This window comes from Harpegnathos saltator, unplaced genomic scaffold, assembly GCF_003227715.2.
Source record: "Harpegnathos saltator strain DR-91 unplaced genomic scaffold, Hsal_v8.6 scaffold834, whole genome shotgun sequence".
Lineage (NCBI taxonomy): Eukaryota > Metazoa > Arthropoda > Insecta > Hymenoptera > Formicidae > Harpegnathos > Harpegnathos saltator.
Genome location: NW_020230687.1, coordinates 312,830 through 330,606, shown reverse-complemented (window position 1 = coordinate 330,606; position 17,777 = coordinate 312,830). Strand labels below are relative to the sequence as shown.

Genomic DNA, 17,777 nt, shown 5'->3' with positions numbered 1-17,777 from the left:
TTTTAGCTGAAAAGCACAAATTTATTCAAATAATTTTGGATTAAAAAATTTATATTTCACATGAATTTATGCTAGAAGAGAAAATTCATAATTGATTCTTTCATACTTATCACGGCTGCGTTCCAATATTCACTGCCAGCACTGAAATTCTATAGTATACGTGACACAAACTATATATTTTCAGTACTGGCAGTGAATTTCGGAACGCGGCCCATGTCTCAACTACTCCATGTTTGAATCTAACCCAATCAACGACGAGACGTCAGTCGTCGGCATATTGTATTTCCCTCCAAATAGAGTTAGCTTCATTCACATCAAGCTTAAATATTTAAAAGTATCCTTCATTAACGAAGCCAAAGAAGAATTACAAGTTTTGAGGGTTGTAATGAAAACGGACGGTGTTTCTTCTTCGACGTTTCTTAGGGCGTTTTTCGATTCGATGCTGTAACATGTCGGCGATTTTGAGGTCGTCAGAACAACGTTCTGTTAACGAATGATTATGCCGATATCGTTTGAAAGTTTTGTTTATGTTTCTCACAAATATATACAACGCATGTGGATACGACTATTAATGATATTGCAGTGCCCATACGAATCATCCGCGAAATTATTGTAATTATCGCGGTTATTCCGACATTTGACGCGTTTACTCATTTATTCACCTACATATTCTATGAGACGAGCGATTTCGATACGATAGCCAGGTAATGTCGAATGAGTGTGTAATAATTTGTGATAATCGAGCGTGTTCGTTCATCATATGTTTGTCAACTGTGCAATGTTGTGTTGGACCACATCAATCGCGATTCTCGCGTGAGATGCGAAAGGATATTCATTGTACCATATCGCATCTTGTTCTGGTCGTTTATATGATCTATCAACAGGCATAATGTCTGCTACCAAGCGTAACTCAACTTCCTCCACAACTACCGCCTCGTCCTCCAAAGTCTGTTGCTTCTGTAACTTAGCAGAGGACAACGAGTTGGAATATGGCAAGTTTTATGAACAGGATGGCATCGTCACACATTATTACTGCCTGGTGAGTTTTAGATACAACTGCTGATGTTAGTTTTGTATAATATTAGATCAAAAAGTTTATTTTTGTCTTGTCTTATATCATATTATTCAAATAACACACAAACAGAAACACAGAACTTCATGAATGGATGATGTTCATATTATTGTTTACATTGATGTTAATTTATACAATATAAATATATTTTTAGCTCTTGTCTTCTAATATGGAACAAAAAGGAAATGATGATGAAGGTATACTTGGATTCCTAGCAGAAGATATACATAAGGAACTTCGCAGAGGAAAGAAATTGGTATATATATCAATAATAATAAATGTTGGTTTCTGAATATTAAAACATAAAATATATATTTATATATAGTTTATAAGTTTTTGTATAATTATATCAAAAGCATATTAGCAAAAATCTATTAAGTTAACTTATTAGAAATTTAGTATTGAGTTTACTCGCTATGAATGTTTTTTTCATTTTTATTAAACTTAATAAGTTTTCATCATTTTTAATAAATAAAATTTCTCTCACTATTAACAGTTGAATTGTTAACAGTTAAATTGTTTATTTTAGATTTGTTCATACTGCAAAAGAATTGGTGCAACTTTAGGTTGTTGCAATTTAAAGTGTAAACGCATATTTCACTTTCCTTGTGGCTTAAAAGCTGGTTCTTTACATCAGTTTTTTGGAGAATTTAAGTAAGGAACAATATTGGAATATTACATCAGTGTCATAGTTATAGAAACTGGATAATAAATAATTGATATTAATGAATTGATTTTGATAATGTTCTAGATCATTTTGTGTAAATCATAGACCGAAACAAAAAATTGATGAGTATGTATTGAAGCAAATTAGTACATTAAATGATATATTATGTTATATATGTTATGATAGAGCAAACCCCAAAGATCTTATGGAAACTTTGTGGGCTCCCTGTTGTAAAAAAGATGCATGGTTTCACCGTAAATGTGTTCAGGTTAGTCTTGATAAAAAGTTTATGTATGAAACTTATTGATCGCAGCTGTTACACTTCAATTTCAGTGTAAATTATTAATATCACAACATGTATTTTGCTGAATGTTATGTTTATAACGTGCATGTATAATATATATAATTTTTCATTTCAGCAACTTGCTTTAAGTGCAGGCTATTTCTTTAAATGTCCTCTATGTAACAATAAGAAAGATTTTCAAAATGCTATGCTACAACACGGCATTTTCATACCGAGCCAGTAAGTATTTGATTAAAGCTTCAAGAAGAATATTTTTTATTTGTACAATGTCCTTTTAAATTGTGTATACATCTTATTTTAAATATGTATATTCTAAAGTTGTTTTTCTGATGTTTAATAAGGGATGCCTCATGGGAATTGGTGCCAAATGCATTCGAAGAATTATTGTATAGACACGATCAGTGTGACGCTATAATATGTCTTTGTCCAAAGGGAAGGAAACATACAAGTAGTAACGCGTAAGTAATGATTGTATGAAACAATGTTGAACCTATATGGCGTCTAGTATGTATATATGTAGATCATTCTTATAAAATATTTTTATAATGATAAATATTACAGTAAATGGGAATTGGTGTTATGTCGGATTTGCGGCTCACAGGGCATTCATATGGCTTGCGGGAAATTGAAATGGGCAAATCCCATATGGGAATGCGCCGAATGTACTTCCATATTATGTAAGCACCTGTTTGATTTGTAAGAATATATAGAGCAAACATAATGTATAATCTTAATTATATTTTAATTACTTTTTATTTTTCACATTTTTTTCTGAAGTAAAAAGTAATTGTAATAATTGAGATCATATGTTTAAAATGATTTATTTCACATACGCACGCGTACACACACACACAAAATATAACTATGAAATACAATAAATATATTGTAATCTTTATGTAAAAAACGAAATATTTTATTTTTCTATTCTATAAAGGTAATCCTACAGATCATGAAAATACAAGGTCTGGTGATAGCTCTGATAGGTATGCTCTATATTTACTACTTTTAATTGTGCAAATAATGAAAAGATTTCGACAAAGAGTGTCTTGAACCTATGATTGCACTTGTTCTCATACAACGACTAATATCAAACTGATTTCGAATATTTCTTTAGTTCTAGTTTGAGCAGAGATTCCGATACAGAGGAGAGTGATTCTGACATTTCTGTGGGCACTGATTTCCCTGTATTGTGTTCGTTACCTAGTCCTAGTTCATCTTCCACCATGATAAATTCAAGCTTTAAATCACGGCCAGGGCCACGTTCGTTTAAGTTACAACAGCAATTGAAAGCAAGTAGTGGTATGCTTGATTCGTTGATGGATATGTCATGGTGAGTTTTCTGATTACACTAAGTGCCACAATGGAATATTTTACGTTTTATTTTATATAGTGCATCAGCACCTATAAGCACTGCTGCTACGAAGAGTACAACGTCAACTGATAAAGTTAGTAAGGAAAATAATGTGCAAAAAAACAAGGTGAACGATTCTCTGCAAACTAAGAAAGATCATTGCGAACGAAAGAAAAATTTTTCTAGCAACATTATGAAATCTCAACCTGATTCAAATAAGAATATTATCATCACAATCGAAAGCGACGACGACGATGATGTAGAGGTAAATGATAAAGTAATTCGTAGTAATATATTTGCATCACAGTTTGCACATTTTTTTCGATGAAGTTCGGAATGCAGTTAATGTCAAAAATAGGAAAATGTGTTTCTCTGAAGAGTTCTTTTGTTAGACATTAGCTATATTTGGAGTTGCATTAGAATAAAGCATGTGCAAACCGTTGTATATACCAGTGTACACAACGTCTATATTAGCTTTAGAAGTGTCTAATTGTCTAACAAAGACAATCTGTAAATAAACGATAATCGCGTATATAATCGCGTAAATAAATCGCGTATACCATTGATATCTGATATTGATTATTTTTATTTGTTGCAGATTATCGCATTGCAACGCAAAATAAGTATCCCGACGGTACAGATTGCATGGGCAAACATGTTTTCTTCGTCAAAACCTGATAATTCAAACAACTTGACAGAAAATTCCACGACCAAGAGTATAAGTGAAGTCGATCCGTTAAAAACGGAGGATACCGTTCAGTCTAATGCGAAGGAAGTATCGAAGAAATGTGATAGTATTAAAGAATCTAATGTATCGATCTCGAAAAGCAAAATTACTATTTCGAAGCAACCTGACGTGCCTGCAATGTTAAAACCTACACAAGTTGCTATTTCTTCAAAGAACGATGACTTAAAAATCTCTCCAGTGAACTCCAGCTCTGTTATGAATATTAAAATTACTAACGTCACTTCCGTACCACCGGAGATATTTGCAAGCGTGCCTGACGTGGGTCTTGACAAAGACGTCACGTGGTTGCAGTCTGACACTGTCGGTATGTCTTCTGTCGTAGATAAGTTGGGCAAACCGTTAGACAAGTGGTTTGCTGTTCAGCAATCTTCACCTACTACGATGAAGCGCAGTATGCACGAGGAAGGTAATTCGCTGAGAAGATTTGATGTTATAGGTCTGTTCTTTTTAGTTGCTTTGTATTGCACTTTTAAAACGAGACAAATAAATATTAATAATTAAAAATAAGTGGAAAGAGATGAAAAAGAAGAGGAAAAAGAGAAACAGAGAAATTGAAATATATAAAGAAATATAAAGAAGTCTGAAGATAATATAAAGAAGATAACATAAAGAAGAGAATATAAAGAATATAAAGAAATATAAAGAAATACAAAAAGAAATATAAAGTCTGTTCTTTTTAGTCGAACAAAATTGCGTTTTTTGCTTTTAAAGTAAAACAGCTATATAAGCGTTGAAAAGAAAAGAAACAAAGTTCCAACATGGCACCTAAAGCAGCAGCTAAAAAGAATAAGCTTATATACAGGGTGTTTCATTTTAAGTGATATGATCGATTATCTCGTGAATCGATGATTTTATTGAAAAATTTTTCGAACGAAAGTTGCATGGCTTGAAGGGGGACACATGATGGAAATATGGACTTGACCTTGAATGACCTTGTCAAAACCAGGTCAAGGTCATTAATGTTTTTTTTTTTTATGGAAACCCCTATATTTTATGACATATTCTTGTAGCTTATCTCGAGCTTTCTTTCGAGAGCTTTCCAAAATACTATAGTAAAGTTACGTTTCATTGAGTACTTTCCGAGTTATGAGATTTGAAAGTTAAGGCAAGACCGATCACTGATACGGCCAACTGAGGCAAGACTCATCAACGGCTAAAGACATGTTCGAATTGATCTTACCTTAGTTGGCCGGATCAGTGATCGGTCTTGCCTTAACTTTCAAGCCTCATAACTTGAAAAGTACTCAATGAAACGTAACTTTATTATAGTGTTTTGGAAAGCTCTCGAGATAAGCTACAAGAATATGTAATAAAAAATAGGGATTTAAAAAAATATTAATGAGTTTTTGCAGGAAAATTAAGTTCGGGTCCTACCTCATCCTACTCAATCTTTAGACTTGGTTCCCTGCGACTTCACATTGTTTCCAAAAGTAAAGAGAAAGCTTCGGAAACATCCAAAAGTAAAGAGAAAGCTTCGGAAACATCGATTTGAAACATCAAAACAAACGTTTGTAGCTTATAATGAGGAAGTATCGATGGCAAAATAAGAATGGAACAAAATTACTGGTTTTTGAGAATGCATAAATGTATTGATGCTCAGGGAGAGTACTTTGAAAAATTATAATGTATTTTGACCTGATTTTGACAAGGTCACTCAAGGTCAAGTCCACATTTCCATCATGTATCCCCCTTCAAGCTATGCAACTTTCGTTCGAAAAATTTTTCAATAAGATCATCGATTCGCGAGATAATCGAACATATCACTTAAAATAAAACACCCTATATAGTTAAGAGAAATATAAACTTGTCAACATGCGTGTACACACACGAGTGACAATTTTGTACAAGAAAATAAATATTTTAAGGATTGGTTGATATATCAAATTAAAAATAGAGTTAATAAAATAAAAAAATTTTCTTTTTCGGTTATCGAGATATTTAATATGTATAACTTTAATAGTAATATAGTTCAGACGTCTGACCCTTTTTTGGATTTTTATCAAAAAAAGGAAATTTTAAATATAATACATTTAACAATAATGTTACATTTTGTTAGCAAGCAGTGTTGTGGATAGCAGTTGCAAGAGAATTAGAGGAGAAAATTCGGACAAAACGTTCAGGAATACTGTTCTGTGTGATACCAGGTGGGAGCAAAGTCAAAGGACCGAATTTAAAGTCGCACCTAGTACAGAGATTCGTGAAATTACCGAAAACACTGCTAAGCGTTTAGCATCCTCGAGTACAATTTCTAGTCCGTCCTTGAATATCGATCAAAAGAATGATATATCTATGCAAGCTGGCACGTGCACGCCGGACGCGACATATGCAGCAATTGAATCCAATCATCATACAAAGAAAAGCGATAGTGTCCCGAAGATCGCCATGCAACATGCTGAGAACGGGCCCGTCAAGTTATATACGCCAGTCATTCAGTCCGGCACACAGATTTACTATTCGGTTCCGTCGTCGAGCATATTCTATACTCAATCGATATCGAGTCGTATGAGTCGAGAAACCGAAAGTACCACCACCACATCGTATGCTATGACGTCGAACGATGTCGTACGACCGCCAGTTATACATAACACCGCTACTATTAGCAATCGTCAGTCTGTAGTTATTCGGCCGATAAACATAGATACAGTTAACACGAACAACAGTCAACAAACTAAAGGATCATGTAATCAGCAAGCTGGACTTCCGAAAGAGAAAACAACCGATAATCTTCCTGCAAGCAACGGCACCTCGAGCAAAATAGTAGTAAGTAATTTATTCAAATATCTTAAAAATGTCAAATTGTATTTTGTAAGAGCATAATAAGGTTTCGAATATGTAAGGATGTAATAAAACTTCTGTTGTTGCCTAAGATAATGAAGTCCGTTTTTTTTTTTCTCCTGTTAGTTTCCTTAGAAAGCGCAGATAGTATGATAACTTCAATAGAGATATCTCTGATGAGAGCTTGTAAATAATTTTGTGATCAATTCTTTTTTTATGATAAAATATTTCTTCATAAGCAGTGAGATTTTTTCTCTTTTCATCCTTATCTCCACAAAACTCGGTTAAATATTTGATAAAGTAGTAGGAATAAAATATTCTGGCGAGAAAGACGGTGCGGGGAGTATGTGTGGTAACAAAAATTTCCCCGTACCTCCTCTCCAGTGAATGTCTTGCGATTCTAACAGTGTGACGGGGATGCAGGCAGGACCAATCCTGCTGTTACGCCAACCAGATGTGCCTGTTTCTCTGAGACCGCAAAGACTGCCGGAGCAGCAGACACGCTCGATACATCAAAAATCATTGGAACAAAAGCCAACCAAAGAAGAAACTCACCGGGATTCGCAGGAATCAGAAAAAACTTCAAAAGATCCTCTGATGAGAGGTGAGTTTAATAAATATACAGTGGTATAAATCCTTCAAATAGTGCTTTACTAGTTTTCTATTCAATCTTTACATTAATAGTTATTTGAAATTTGTCTCAAGTAGAAAACTCAAATTCGCATTCAAATTTAGATGTAAGAGTTTTAGTTGAATCGCGAAATATAATGCAAATATATTGTATATAATTTAACTAGAAAAAATTTATATTAAACTCTAAATTTTCAAATTTGAGTACCTTATATGAAAAAGTTTTAGATAATAACTATTAATACAAACCTAAGATGTACATATTGTATTCTTAGATCAGTCGTGATCAAAGTGCGGTTCATCTATAAACAATTTGTATTTTTCATATATTCTCTCATTGACTATTATTTTTTTCCCTTTTTGCGAATCGATTTACAACTGGACACAATTGTCGGGGTAAGTAGAAATAAGTATTCGATCTTCAGAGAAAAAATGGATATGTGCCCTTCCTCCCTCGCGGATGTTTTCATACGCTCTGGGAGAATAATTTCCATAAGCAGAATAATAATTATTACGAAGTAGCGATAATTATTTACATACAAATACATAGAAAGTATTAAAGTAGAAAAGTATTACTCTTTCTAAAAGTAACTCATTATTGCTCATTATTTTTTGAAAATATAATTTGTTAATGTTACTGTTATCTTTATTCCAAAACTAACGAATTATTACTATTTTCGTTATTCTTCAATGCAAATAAAATGAAATTTTATTCGTAAAACAAAGTAATAAATGAGTCACATGAATTTGAGAGAATTTTTAATCATACTTTCACAATCTGAATCATCAAGTGTGAATATTTTTACTCAAAGTTGAAGAGAGAATCTAATATATTCCACCTTTACATAAGGCACAAATTCATTAATCGATTATTTTGTAAAATATTTTTCAACCTTGCATACAAATAAACAATATGTATTATGCCATTCAATATCATGATTGAAAGATGTATATGAACATGAACAGTGAACTTTCCAATACATATTAATATTTTAATATATTTTTTTGTGCAGCGATACCATGCATATCATGTCCATTATTTCATGCATTCGAAGTGTCAGAACCCAGTGCAGTGCCTTCCCCCAAGTCACAAATAACCATAACACCTGTCATCAGCCTCGATTGATACCGCAGTATATGCGTCTACATGATCTTAAGTTTCGCATTTGCGGAACGGATGATATTCAGGTAAGATATAATTACGACCAGTTATTATTTTACTTACTATTACTTACTATTTTATTCTACTTACTGCTACTACGTTTACATGATAACAAAACCGTTTCGATAATATTCGTAACCTACTTTTAGATGAACAGTAATAAAATCGATTTGACAATTCCCATTGTTATAATTAGTATTACACGATTGTGTTATTAATTATAATTTTCATAGCTGTAAATATTCATAGTTATTAATAATCATCATAGTTATTAACGAGTATAGTTCTGACTAGTTAGTTAGTCATAACGAAGTTTAATTCTATATTACGATTAATTGCAGATACGAGGATCATATCGAAAGTTTTTAAATATTATTAAACAAATGAATTTATTTCAACAATATATATTATAATTTTTCAAAGTACTCTCCCTGAGCATCAATACATTTATGCATTCTCAAAAACCAGTAATTTTGTTCCATTCTTATTTTGCCATCGATACTTCCTCATTATAAGCTACAAACGTTTGTTTTGATGTTTCAAATCGATGTTTCCGAAGCTTTCTCTTTACTTTTGGAAACAATGTGAAGTCGCAGGGAGCCAAGTCTAAAGATTGGGTAGGATGAGGTAGGACCCGAACTTAATTTTCCTGCAAAAACTCCAAAGTTCCTGTCGTTGTGCGAAGCCATACATTGTCGTGATGGAGGATGAAATGATAGAGTGTTGACCTTGAATGTCCACACCTCAAAGTTCTTCGAAGGCAATGCGAGCATACTACTCTGCTGTCATAATGCGTTGGTCTTCTAATGGAACAGTCGTTATATGGCCTGCGAAGAAACATGCGATCACATAATCTTCCCTACGTTGTTCCCTATTTATTGCACTTTTGATGATGGAGACTCATTCCGAAAATACCATATTGTCAATTGCTGCTTTATCTTCTAGATCATAGTTATATAACCAGATTTCATCCCTATGATGATATTAAAAACGTCTTTTGTCTTTCTCTAAACCTTAAGGCATACAACAATACTAATCGACCGCTCCTCCTTTTGCTCAAACGTAAGCAGATGGGCACTCAACAACTGCAACACTGTGAGATGCAGGTGATCCTTAATTATCGTCTGCGTTGCGGTTAATCCGATCAAGGTCGCCTCTATTTTACCATAGGTGATATGCTGGTTTTCTTTCACTAGGTTTTTAACAGCAGCAATATTTTAGTCCGTTACTATGTGAGGACGCCCAAAGCGTCGCTCATTTTTAAACTTTGCCTTCCACGTTTAAATTCGGCAAACCAAGTGAACACTGTAGCACATAATAGAGCAGAGTCTTCAAAACACTTCACCAAACGTTTATGACATTAATTTCGATTTAAATCAAATTTAAAATTATAAAAAATAATGGTACAAAAGTTGCGTCTTTCGAACTCCATCGCGGTCAGACCCAACTATCTGACACTCTTCAACTTCCCTTTTCTAAACTAATAGATCTAAGTTTTTCATGCTAATTTATTATTCAGCAAAGAAGATACTCTTTTTTCCAAACTGAGTTTTATTGTCATAGGGCTTCTTGATTTTGCATTGATCTAAATTTAGCATGGCCCCCGTATAAATATTTATTTAAATAAATAAATATATATATATATATACACAGAGTGTCTCTAAAGTCTGATCCCTAGATCTCGGAAACGGCTTTAAATATGGAAAAATGATTCAGACAAAAGTTGTAGGATATTAACAGGGAACAGATGATAAAAATATGGACTTGAATGACTTTATCAAGGCCAGATCGATGTGATCGATGTTTTCTTAAATGTAATTTAAGAAAACCCATTTCTTATTCCCCCATTTTTTATTGTATATTCTTGCAGCTCTCATCGAGACATTTTCAAAACACTACCTACTTGTATCTTTTGCGCAAGCCATTCCGAAGATATGAAGCTTCAACGTTGACCGCCGGCATTCGCATTACCCGATGTAAACCGCGAGGAGGTTGCTTGGTCGAATTTGTACATCATAGTGGCCCTAAAAAGGGCCGATTTTATGTGTATTTCTTCAGTTAAAATTTTTTTTCCATCATTCTTCTCTTTTCCTTTACATTAGTTTTTTTCTTGCCATTACTGCAGAAGATGCTTAAAATGAGTACCATTGACTTCCATGCGGTGAGACAAGCAATCGTGAAACTCTCCTTACATTCTGAAGTGTCTGAGGAGGAATATCTCTACAAGCTACAACTATCCTATTTCGCAATTCTTCGATTCTAGCTGGAAGCTAGAAGTTCTGAAAACTGCCGATTTTAAATAACCCCACAAGAAGAAATCGTTGAGGGCTAAATCAGGAGACTGTGGGGACTATTCAATCGGGTACCTCCTCCCAATCCACCTGTTCGGATCATTTTCGTCCAAATAATTGCGCATGTCACGATGGTAGTGTGCAGGATATCCATCCTGTTGAAAATGAATGGCTATCTTCACCAACAGCGTTCTCAATAACTTGAGTTATCAAAGGATTAATGATATCTCGCAGCAATGTTAAATAAAATTCGCCTGTTAAATTTTCATCGATGAACAAAGGTCCAATTATGTAGTTATCTAAAATGGCCCAAACATTTAACTTCTGTGGCTGTTGCGTATGTCCCTCTCTGTAAATGTATGGGTTGAAGTTAGACCAATACCTAACATTGTGCTCATTTATCTCATCGCGTAAATAAAAAGTACTTTCGTCACTAAAGCAAAGATTTTTCAAATAATGTGCATTCTCTTCAATGAGCGTGATTATTATTATTTCACAAAACTGAACACGGCGATCAAAGTCACCATCTCCAAGCTCATGTTTTATTTGCATTTTGTAAAGGTGAAATCTATGATTTTTCAGAATTTTATCGATTATGCTGCGCGGGATGTTACTTGCATTATGTAATTCGGCTAAAGACTGTTGGGAGTTGTCTATAACACAACCAATAATTTCAATAACTATATTCTCGCCGACTTTAGGTTTGCCGCTACGTAGCCGGTCTTTAACATTCTCAATTCCGCGAAATTTGGTTATCAAGTTGGAGACGTATTTATGGTCAATAGAACGATCAAGAAAGAGCTCATTAAAACGGTTCGTAGTTGCGCGATAAGAGCGACTACATTTCCCGTAAAAAGAAATCATTTCCACCTTATCCTTCTTAGATCGCGACATAATTTAAAACTTAATTTATTTAGAAAAATTTAATTTATTTCAGAAAAGTGACAAAGGAAGGTGGAACAATACGAAAATCAGAAAGAAATGGGCGAGTAACTGTCACTCTTTCGAACATTACCGCCCATTATAACAAAAAAAATAGAAGGCCTTTTTTTATGAAAACACCTTTTCCAGCAACAGGTTTTTCAAAAACTGGGGGAAAATTATAATGTTTCTTCATTCGAATTGAAGATAGTTTCTTCTGAATGCAATCAATTAATGTAGGTAATGCGTTTCTGACCACTTTATACATTTAAACGGTAATGAGCAGTAATAAGCAATAATGGATGGTAGTTTAACATTGCTGCGAGATGTTATTGATTCTTTGATAACCCAAGTTGTAGATAACGTTGTTGGTGAGGATGGTTAATTAGAATTCGATGTAGATAACATTCATTTTCAACAGGATGGATGTTCTGCATACCATCGTGACGTGCGCAACAATTTCGAAATCAAGCTTATAAGCGAATATAACGAAAATTATCCGAACAGATGGATTGGGAGGAGGGGCCCGATTAAGTCTCCACGGTCTCCCGATTTAGCCCTTACCGATTTCTTCTTGTGGGATTATTTAAAATTGGTAGTTTTCAGAACGCTTCCAGGTACAATCGAGAAATTGCAAAATAAGATAGTTATAGCTTGTAGAGATATTCCTCCTCAGACATTTCAGAATGTAAGGAGAGAGTTCCACGATCGCTTGTTTCACTGCATGGAAGTCAATGATTCTCATTTTGAGCATCTTCTGTAGTAACGGTAAGAAAATAACTAATGTAAGGGGAAGGAGAAGAAGAATGATGGAGAGAGAGAATTTTAACTGAAGAAACACAAAATCAGCCCTTTTTAAGGCCACTATGGTGTACAAATCCGATCAAGCAACCTCTCCGCAGTATACATCGGGTAATGTGAATACCGGCAGTATGTCAACTTTGGAGCTTTATACCTTCGGAATAGCTGGCATAAAAGACACAAGTAGGTAGTGTTTTCAAAATGTCTCGACGAGAGCTGCAAGAATATGCAATAAAAATGGGGGATTCCATTTAAGAAAACATTGATAACATTGACCAGGTCTTGATAAAGTCGCTCAAAGTCAAGTCCATATTTTCATCATATTTCTCCCTTAACCCATTAACACCCAAAAGTTCTAAAATATTAGCCTTGCAACTGTATTTTATGTAGAAAAACATTTTATATAAGGTTGGAATAGCATTTCCTTATGTTTTCGGGGTCATTCTACAAGATTTCGGCATCGGAATTCGTTTAGATTCACAATAAAATCCAATATGGAATTTTTGGAAAAAAGTCGTGAAAAATCGACAATTTTATTTCTTATAAGCTTGATTTCGTACCAAGAACGTTACTCGTTACTTTGATACAGATACAAATGTCACATCTTGTCTCAAAAATGTTGAACTTTCAAGGTATGCTTTGGTGAAAATGTGAATTCAAGATGGCTGCCTCAAAATGGCGGTTTGAGCGAAAAAACTTAAAAAATAATATATTTTTAGAATAACTTCGCAAAATCCTAGTATTTAGCATCAATTTAGTATCCAGGGTACTGATTTTAGAATATTTGCTGACAACTAATTCATATAATTTCAAAATGGCGGATCCAAGATGGCGACTAAAAAGCACGAATAATCGTGAAAATTTCCAGATTTTCATGAATTTTTTTCTATTATTTTCATATTCATGAATTATTTTTGAGACGTACACACGCACATATACAGGATGGGTAATTATAAACTTACAAACTTTATAAAAAACATAAAGAACATCGAGATAAGTACAACGGACGGGAAAAAATTGGAATCGACTATGTAAAGTTTTGAGAAAAATTATTAAATAAATGATCGCGGGCTTGCTACTCCACACAGCTTGGACCGGATTGACAGGCAACAACGGCGCGCGTCGGTCCGCTGTTGTTGCCTGCCAATCCAGCCCAAGCCGTGCGAAACAGCATGCGATGCCCACAACGCATGCCCACTGAGCGTTTATTCGCTCATTCATTTAGCAATTTTTCTCAAAACTTTACGTAGTGGATTTCAATTTTTTCCCGTCCGTAGTACTTATCTTGATGTTTTTTTATGTTTTTTATAAAGTTTATAAGTTTATAATTACCCACCCTATATATGTGCGTGTGTACATCTCGAAAATAATTCATGAATATAAAAATAATAAAAGAAAATTCATGAAAATCTGGAAATTTTCACGATTATTCGTGCTTTTTAGTCGCCATCTTGGATCCGCCATTTTGAAATTCTCTAATATGAATTAGTTGTCAGCAAATATTAAAAAATCAGTACCCTGGATACTAAATTGATGCTAAATACTAGGACTTTGCGAAGTTATTCTAGAAATACATTATTTTTTAAGTTTTTTCGCTCAAACCGCCATTTTGAGGCAGCCATCTTGAATTCACATTTTCACCAAAGCATACCTTGAAAGTTCAACATTTTTGAGACAAGATGTGACATTTGTATCTATATCAAAGTAACGAGTAACGTTCTTGATACGAAATCAAGCTTATAAGAAATAAAATTGTCGATTTTTCACGACTTTTTTCCAAAAATTCCATATTGGATTTTATTGTGAATCTGAACGAATTCCGATGCCAGAATCTTGTAGAATGACCCCGAAAACATAAGGAAATGCTATTCCAACCTTATATAATATGTTACTCTACATAAAATACAGTTGCTAAGTAAGGCTATTATTTTAGGGCTTTTGAGCGTTAACGGGTTAATATCCTACAACTTTTTTCTGAAACATTTTTTCTATATTTAAAGCCGTTTCTGAGATCCAAGGGTTGAACGATAGAGATACCCTATATACCCAGTGTCTCGTAACTAATGTTGCAGAGCTCGTGGAGACAGTGCGAATTAAGACAAACATAAAAGTCCTATACCATTTTGTGATATTCGCAATAATTATTGAATTATTAATGGCAAAAATCTGACGAGTGAGCGCGCGTCAAAATGGATGATTGGAGAAGCGTCGTAACTTCTCGGCCCAATCAACCCAGCAACTGTTGACGGCATGCGGCGAGACGCGTAGGTGCGATGAAATAATAACGGCACGTTGTCTGTCCCCTCGCCGCACATCGCCAACAGTTACTAGATCGACTGGACTGCACTCTTATCGAAATGGTTGCACGCTTCTCCAATCACCTATCGACGCGCTTCCATTCCTCAGATTTCTGTCATTAATAACTCGATAATTATTGCAAATTTCGCAGTATGGGACTTTTATGTTTGTCTTAATTCGCTCTATGTCTCCACGAGTTCTGCAACATTAGTTATGAGACATTCTATATTTACTTATATGAGGTATCCAGTAATTAGCTGTCAACCCAAAATGTGAAGGTAGATTAAGTTAAGCTGAAAAGAAAAGTAAAATACAATTTCGCAAGAATCGCAATAATTATCGAGTTATTAATGACAGAAATCTGAGGAGTGGGGACGCGCCGACATAGATGATTGGAGAAGAGTTGCAGCTGCTCAGGCTACAGCGCCGCCCAGTCGATGCAGAAACTGTTGCCGGTGCACGGCGACGGGAAGGACAACGCGCCATTATTCGTTGTTTTATCTCGCTGCACACCTCCAACAGTTGCTGGGCCGCGCTGTAACCCGAGAGGCTGCGACGCTTCTCCAATCATCTATGTCGGCGTGCTCCCACTCCTCAGATTTCTTTCATTAATAACTCGATAATTATTGCGAATTTCGCAAAACGGTATGGGACTTTTATGTTTATCTTAACCTGATCTACTTTCACACTTCGGGTTGGCAGCTAATTACCGGACACTCTGTATTATATGCTATCCAGTAAACACAAAGTATCATCGTTGTTACAATGTCAGCTAAATCATAGTATGTTACATAACAGTTGCTTTGTTATATTACAAAGTAACAGTTACGTAACATACCATATGATTCAGTTGACATTATAACATCGATGATACTTTGTTTTTATTGGGTATGTACTAGGTTATAATAACAAGAATTGTCAAAGCGATTTTATGCTAATCATATAAACGTAGAATATGATATTACTAAACTAGTTTTACGCTACTGCGTATATATAATATATAATAATCATAATAATAATCATTGACCTGTCGAAGAATTCGGCAATTTCAGTTCCATGATTGAAACATTATAATTATGATGTTGATGAATTGTTTATATTTTTTGCAGATGACCTTGTACGACACATTTTCTGTAAATATTTCCGTAGAAAATCCCGCTACGTACAACAAAATCAAACCAAGCATAGCTATGCAGGAGTTGGGAGAACGGCCATTCAGCTCTCAGACACAATACGAAGCTTTGTCCAGTCCAGATCATGTCAACAATGATATATTCGCGAATTGTTTAATCGAGGATAGGACTGAGTATACAGCCGATGCAATGGCGGTCGTTATACATGACGACGCGAAGGAGAACTTGGACCCGGTATCGAGAACGGCTCCTAATACAGTCACCTCGAGTAACATAAATCTAATAAATGCTAATGGTGTTGATGCGACGAACGACACGTGGCAGAATAGTAGCGAACATGATGCACAGACGTGTCTCATTCGGAGCAATATTAACTCAAATGCGTTAGATCGAGCGATATGTAACACTATTATAGATAATAATACAGAAAAGGATAACGATCGCAGTCAAAACTCGCGAGTTGAAAATCGGGAAGGTGTGCAACGTAAACAGTTTGTATGTAACCCGTCTACGCCTGTTGCGGAGAGCAGTTGGTTATCTCATAGGCGTACAATATACAGCATCAACTCTGATCTGAATATTGTTCGTACGAATAAAAATGTTGAGAAAATACTACAAAATAATGTCACTGTCATGACAAACCGGCATTCCGATGACTCGCGCACGACAGACAACTCTCCGACGTCACACTTACACAATTTTTCGTATGTGCGCACGAACCGTAGGAAAAGCAAGAGCCAACATTCAGACCAAACGGACGTTGCGAAATTGCAGACCCAAGATCAGAATGTACCAAATATCATATTCAATGAGCACAGCATCTCAAATAGGCAAATCGGTGCATGTAATTCTAGTCAATTGATTCACTGTATGGCATCGTGTGATGACGAGAACAATTATGATTACGACGATTCCAACGTTAGAGTTAGCATAGATTTACACAAGATACAAAATTTGATTGATTCTAAGCCAGAATTGTTTTTGAGCGACGAGGAGGATAATGACAGTGAAAGCAACAGGCGTCGTCGTAGATGCATAAGCCGGCTGCGTGGTGCAAATGATTATACTCAGCTGCAGGCGAAATTTCACGACACCGAGAATAATGATAACGTGAGACACTCCTCGTTGAGAAATGACGATTTACAGAAGCTTAGTCAGACTAGCGTCATCGAGGCGCGAGGTACTCTTTATTCAAACGCAAATATTTTCAATCGGTTTCGGAAACGAGAACGCGAAACTAGATATTTTGATAAGCGTAACAGGTAGCACGAGGAATGCATATTACATAAAAGACATAATCGGTGAGATAGAGAATAATGAGCGAGGCTTACTAAATGACACGATTTTCATGCAACATTCGTTAAGATAAGGTATAACAGTGCAGGATGTTTCGATATAATGAATAATTAATTTTAAAACTATTATTTTCTGCTGACTGCTATCTTCAAATTGTAACATAGTTGTTAAATCGTTGTATGAACACATTCTTTTTATATGTTACAGTAAAGTCGTTTTCTGTATTATATCGATGTAATAAAAAGATGATTTTACTTAGATAAACATTCTTATCTGCAATTCTTTATAATACGAAATCAAACTTAGTTATGACTCAATTAAAGCTTAA

At 34.8% G+C, this 17,777-nt stretch overlaps 1 protein-coding gene across 3 annotated transcripts; it reads left to right on the top strand.

Moving 5' to 3' along the window:
- The first annotated feature begins 229 nt into the window (after positions 1 to 229).
- On the top strand, positions 230 to 17,702 carry LOC105185627 (uncharacterized). Of its 3 annotated transcripts, XM_011145262.3 has the most exons (16): positions 230 to 704; positions 885 to 1,039; positions 1,227 to 1,328; positions 1,602 to 1,726; positions 1,824 to 2,007; positions 2,159 to 2,262; positions 2,385 to 2,501; positions 2,605 to 2,720; positions 2,978 to 3,026; positions 3,158 to 3,373; positions 3,434 to 3,659; positions 3,993 to 4,548; positions 6,199 to 6,902; positions 7,325 to 7,521; positions 8,561 to 8,735; positions 16,130 to 17,702. In XM_011145262.3, the coding sequence occupies exons 2-16, from the start codon at positions 890 to 892 to the stop codon at positions 17,417 to 17,419; spliced, it is 4,311 nt and encodes a 1,436-aa protein (XP_011143564.1). In that variant the 5' UTR covers positions 230 to 704; positions 885 to 889; the 3' UTR covers positions 17,420 to 17,702. The 3 variants fall into 3 exon arrangements, with proteins under 3 accessions (XP_011143564.1, XP_025162944.1, XP_011143565.1); XM_025307159.1 differs by lacking the exon at positions 230 to 704 and having other exon boundaries at positions 711 to 1,039; positions 8,603 to 8,735; XM_011145263.3 differs by lacking the exon at positions 230 to 704 and having other exon boundaries at positions 711 to 1,039.
- Positions 17,703 to 17,777: the final 75 nt, after the last annotated feature.